The sequence below is a fragment of the Priapulus caudatus genome, unplaced genomic scaffold (genome assembly GCF_000485595.1).
Source record: "Priapulus caudatus unplaced genomic scaffold, Priapulus_caudatus-5.0.1 Scaffold449, whole genome shotgun sequence".
NCBI classification, from domain to species: domain Eukaryota; kingdom Metazoa; phylum Priapulida; class Priapulimorpha; order Priapulimorphida; family Priapulidae; genus Priapulus; species Priapulus caudatus.
Window position 1 is genome coordinate 25,269 of NW_014577510.1, and position 4,783 is coordinate 30,051.

The 4,783-nt window shown below is 43.6% G+C and overlaps 1 protein-coding gene across 1 annotated transcript in view; it reads right to left on the minus strand.

Moving 5' to 3' along the window:
• Nucleotides 1–993: 993 nt before the first annotated feature.
• The window catches only part of LOC106810537 (melanotransferrin-like), a gene marked incomplete at its 5' end in the record, with an annotated part of 15,116 nt that continues 11,326 nt past the window's right edge, over nucleotides 994–4,783 (minus strand). The window contains 5 exon segments of the mRNA XM_014813918.1: nucleotides 994–2,086; nucleotides 2,740–2,882; nucleotides 3,004–3,132; nucleotides 3,658–3,895; nucleotides 4,114–4,645. Of these exon segments, the coding sequence (XP_014669404.1) occupies nucleotides 1,821–2,086; nucleotides 2,740–2,882; nucleotides 3,004–3,132; nucleotides 3,658–3,895; nucleotides 4,114–4,645 (1,308 nt within the window).

The following is a 4,783-nucleotide window of genomic DNA, read 5'->3' on the forward strand; positions in this document are numbered from 1 at the left end:
TTACCAGATAAACATTATAATATAGACTTGAATAAATTGCAATAAATACATGTGTATTGATAATATTAATATAATACGATAATAATTTTATAATATTATTTATCACATTGACATATAACAATATAAGATCACAATATTATAGCAACAATATTATAATAACGCATAATATAATAATTAAGTATTATTTTAATAAATCCATTAGGATAATGTATATAAAACATAAAGATGATTAAATATGTACAATTCGATAAGCTAAGACTGCTAACACATAGCAGCACACCCACATGCGCGCGTATGCACCCACGCACTCGCGCACACCCACGCGAGTTATAGTTGTGTGTTTGCCAGCGCTCACACACGCACTCACGCCACACGCACTACCTTTTCATTTTTTACAATGTTCATATAAACATTGTTTAGGTGATCAGATGCATTGTGCGAGAGTCTATAACGATCCATACCACAGTTTTGTATATTTTGTTGACGAGTACTGTTTGGGGGCGGGGGCGCAAGGTACACCACACAGTGGAAGAATAATCATGTGGAAGAACAAGTGTGTTAGGCCTAAATTTAAAGGGTGTTTCTGGTAAACACGGATATATGTGGAGAAATTTGACGTAAAACTTCAATGGCACTATCGACTTTACAAATAATTTAATCAGTGTGGGTATTTTATATCATATATATACTTACCGATAGTTACACGTATGTATAATATATTTTCATTGTTTATTATATTTCCTTGTAACGTCATTTAATTTTGTGCGTTCATTGTAAATGTATGTAATATTATATTATGTTAACGTTTTGGCTTGTGTTCTAATTGAGTTAGTATATATACCTATCTAGCTAACGAAATTATGACGCCATCTTGGCAACCAGTCAGTACCCGTCACCCAGTCACTGTAATACATATACTGTTATAACCCGACTGTTATATTTTGGTTATCAACTGTCGTTGTAAAAAATTAGATAAATATGTTAAAGAATGAATAACATTGTCAAATATTTTAATATTGTTTTTCGATTTTAATGATATAAATTATGCCTCATACGTTATTGCCATTCCATGTATATTTTCTATCGTGATCTAATAGGTCTACCTACGAAGCAGTTAATCATAGAATCTCTACCACCCTAAGCTATATATCTATGAAGATCAAAGATATGTGTCAGTATTCTATTAATCAGATGACCGTTTTTGTGGTTTAAGACTTAACAAATTTTGTCATATAAATTCGCATGATTACGTTATATAGATCACATAATGTCCAGAGACTAATAAATCAACAGACCACGCAGTTTACATTATGTACAAATAGCAATTTATATCAAATTAATTGTAACGCTCATGCTCTTATTAGTTGTAGATCATGCTCGCGCAATATACAGTAGATCAATGCCGATGATTAAAGCAATAGCAGAGTTTAACACTCAAACTCGGGTGCGCAGGGGCATGAATAACATTATTGCATGATAGCCTTTACCAAAAACTAAAAATCCCTCTTACGAATAAAAATTTATCATACGCATAATATGTTTGTACAGTCAATGACAAACTCTGTCTTAGAACGAATTCAGTTCTGAACGTGATTTTGAACCGACAAACTACATCTAATTAATCGCTCACTTTTAATCGAAGCCTATACTACGAATCTGACCTCTCAGTTAAAATTATCCATCTTATAGATCTGTGTAAAAATGGGTTTAACGCTACTGCTACACCACGTCCAACGTTCGCGCACTTGTAAAATGCTGTATCGATATTAAAATATTCTGCGATCGCAATGTGTCTCGTTGCCGCTGCACGCACAAGCCATTTATTTGATAAACCAAGCAGCGACAGAGATGGCTAGAACCGCCAGCAGACCGATTGATTGCTTGGCCGAGCCAGCACGGCAGTCTAAGGGATCGGTTTCATTCAATACTCGAACGAATTCGCCGTCGTCGAAGTATCGGAAATCCTCGTACCAGGTGGCGTTGGAGGCGAGCTCGTCTAGTTCGGTGGTGCTGTCCGTAAACATAGTGTCGGTGGTGTTGTACGGCGATCCGTACAGCTGGAATTTACCTGAGTCCTGGGTGGTAGCTACAGAGATAGAAAAAACGTTAATTAACTATCGTGCAAACACCGTGTATAGGTAATTAGGATTTACCATGCAGGTAAGTAGGCTAGTATTTAAAAGTAGGCATAAAACGCACCAACACAGAATAAATGTAAACTCAGAGCGGGGTGTTAAATTTGTCACCGCATGAGCATTAAACGTTAGTAGAAGCAGGGGGGTGGGGTCTATGCTAAGTTTTTCAGGTAAAAAATGTGCCATTTCCCAGATCCCAGTTAATTAAAATCGTAGTTCCGTTTTGAGGTTCCCGGTTGACGTCTATCCTCAAATCACTATTAATTCATCAGGTATTTCCTGCTTCCCATATGTGATCCAATCCCAGTTAACCTTCGCCGAGTGTCGCGCCGTAGGAATCTAACAGTTTCTCTTGATCTGTTCATCAACATCACTTGTGATGCTTCCACGGCACGGTGAAGCTGCCCTCAAAGCAGGTGCAGCAAAGAATGTGGGCGGGAAAAGGAGCGTGGCGTATGTGGAGCTAAGAAGCACCAGCCTATGTGACAGCGGCAAGCTGCGCTTATAACAGGTGAAGGATGTGGGTGGGGGGAGGGAAACGTTACATGCGTGGATCATCAGGCGTGAAGCATCAGGCTTTGTGACAGCGGCAAGCTGTGCTTACTGTAGTAGTACTCGTGCGCCGTCTTCAGCAGATCTATCATGATCCACCTGTCTTCCCACGGCTTCTGATCAAACGTCAGCAGACGATTGCTCGGCGTCGCACCGGCGTTGCAATCGGCGCCCGTATCTCTGACGCCGCCGTCCCTAGATGTAAGCATATACCAGTAAGTTAGTGCTTCGACGAGTGAGTCGACAAGTATTGAGTGCGCCATCTTGAAATTTTCTGCGTTCCGCGGTGAAAGCATTGTCCAAGATAACAGCATACCGGCAAAGGTACTTGTAGTCGCTTTTAATCAAATTCTTTGCCCAATCGTCTTGGTTTCTGCCATCGACGTTCTCGTCGATTGTCGTGTCCTTGAGGAAAGCTACATCGCACGTATCTTCGACCAGTCCCCTATGAACGTAAACCGTATTGGTTGTGTCACAAGCTGTCAAACGCTTGCCCCACGGTTATTTATAGTGCATGCATTTACGTGCGTGTATGCGCCTGTGTAATCTCAAAGGAGGAGGAGGATGAAAGGAAAGGAGTGGGAAAGGAAACAGTGAAAACGATGATAAAGAAGACAGAGAGAGAGAGAGAGAGAGAGATTGAGAGAGAGAGAGAGGGAGAAAGAGAGAGAGGAAGAGGGAGAAGGGAAAAGTATACAGATGAATGCATGTACTTAGGAAGAATACCATATGCACACATTTTTAGCAAGACTCCCATTTCATAGCAGTTAAAACGAAAAAAATGTACATACTTGAAGGAATGCATAAAAAAATTATCAAACAAACCTTGGGGCAGATCTACAGTAATGTATCGACGTTGATTTATCAATAGGCATTTGGCACCTCCGTGAACGCGTAGTGTGCGTCAAATTATTATAATTATGTATACGCACATTCGTACATACGGCCCCAGAAATCGCGATAGTCTTACCTGAAAGCACCAGCAAAGCCGAAATACTGCTCGTCATGGGTCATCATGCCTCCGTTGAGGCAAAGATTGACCAGATTTCCCTTGGTCGCTCCCGGTACGCAGCCGCCGGAGAAGAAGGAGGCCATCTTCTCTTCTAGCTGGCAGTAAGGGAGGCTGAAGTGTCCCACGTTTCTCAGCAATCTTCCTGGCTGCAGCCAGCCCGCAGCACTGCCAATGAACGGCGCGCAGACCCTCTTATCTGCGACAACGCAAGGGTAAGTATTGAGACGGTCAACTACGCAATAAACGCGAGATCAAGAATGGTCGCGAAATGACGAGGAATTCGTGAATGACAGCATTCGCCTGCCGATGGACAAACGAATTGAAACGAAACAAACGAAACAAAACAATAAAAAAATGCGCATAGACGCATTGAAAACGCCCGTCGCTAGAGTATTCGCGATGAAAGGGACTCACTCTTTAAGCCGTGAATGTTGAAATTGCCCGATCTGGTCGACTTGACGACCAAAACGGACTTGAACTGGTCCTGGCCGCCGTACATCTCCTTCATGACGGGTCTCGTCTGCTCCCACTTGCCGCCCTGATACGCCCATCCGGCGTCCATGATGGCATAGTCGGTACCTCCCTCCGAGCCGACGCTGCTCAGGCAGCCCTTGAAGTCGCTGTTCTCGACGCACTTGATGCTCGGCATGACGTACTGCACGGCGAGCGCGTCGCGCAGGTCCTCGCACTGCTGCTTATCCTGCTTCGACGCCGTCGTGCAGATGCTGATTTCCTTCTCGTCGTTGGAGCTCGGGCAGTAGTCCTTCTCGTTGGCATCGATGAACGGCTCGGAGAGGTAGTCGCTGATCAGGATGAGAAAATCGTCTTGGGTCGTATCCCGGACGACGATGCCGAGCTTCTCCGGCAGTCGGCTCCCGTCCGAATCGCTGGGATTGTCATTGTCGTTTGATGCCAGCAGGGCGGTGACGAACTGCTGATTCGTTCCCTGTGATGAAAACCGTGACAGACGTCGTTTAGATCGTGCTCGGCGACTGCCTCTGCTAGCCGCCCGGCGTACAGCCGACGGCGTTCGCACGAATACGCGCTGTTCGGCAGCGAGGGGGTACGTTGTCAGATACATCAG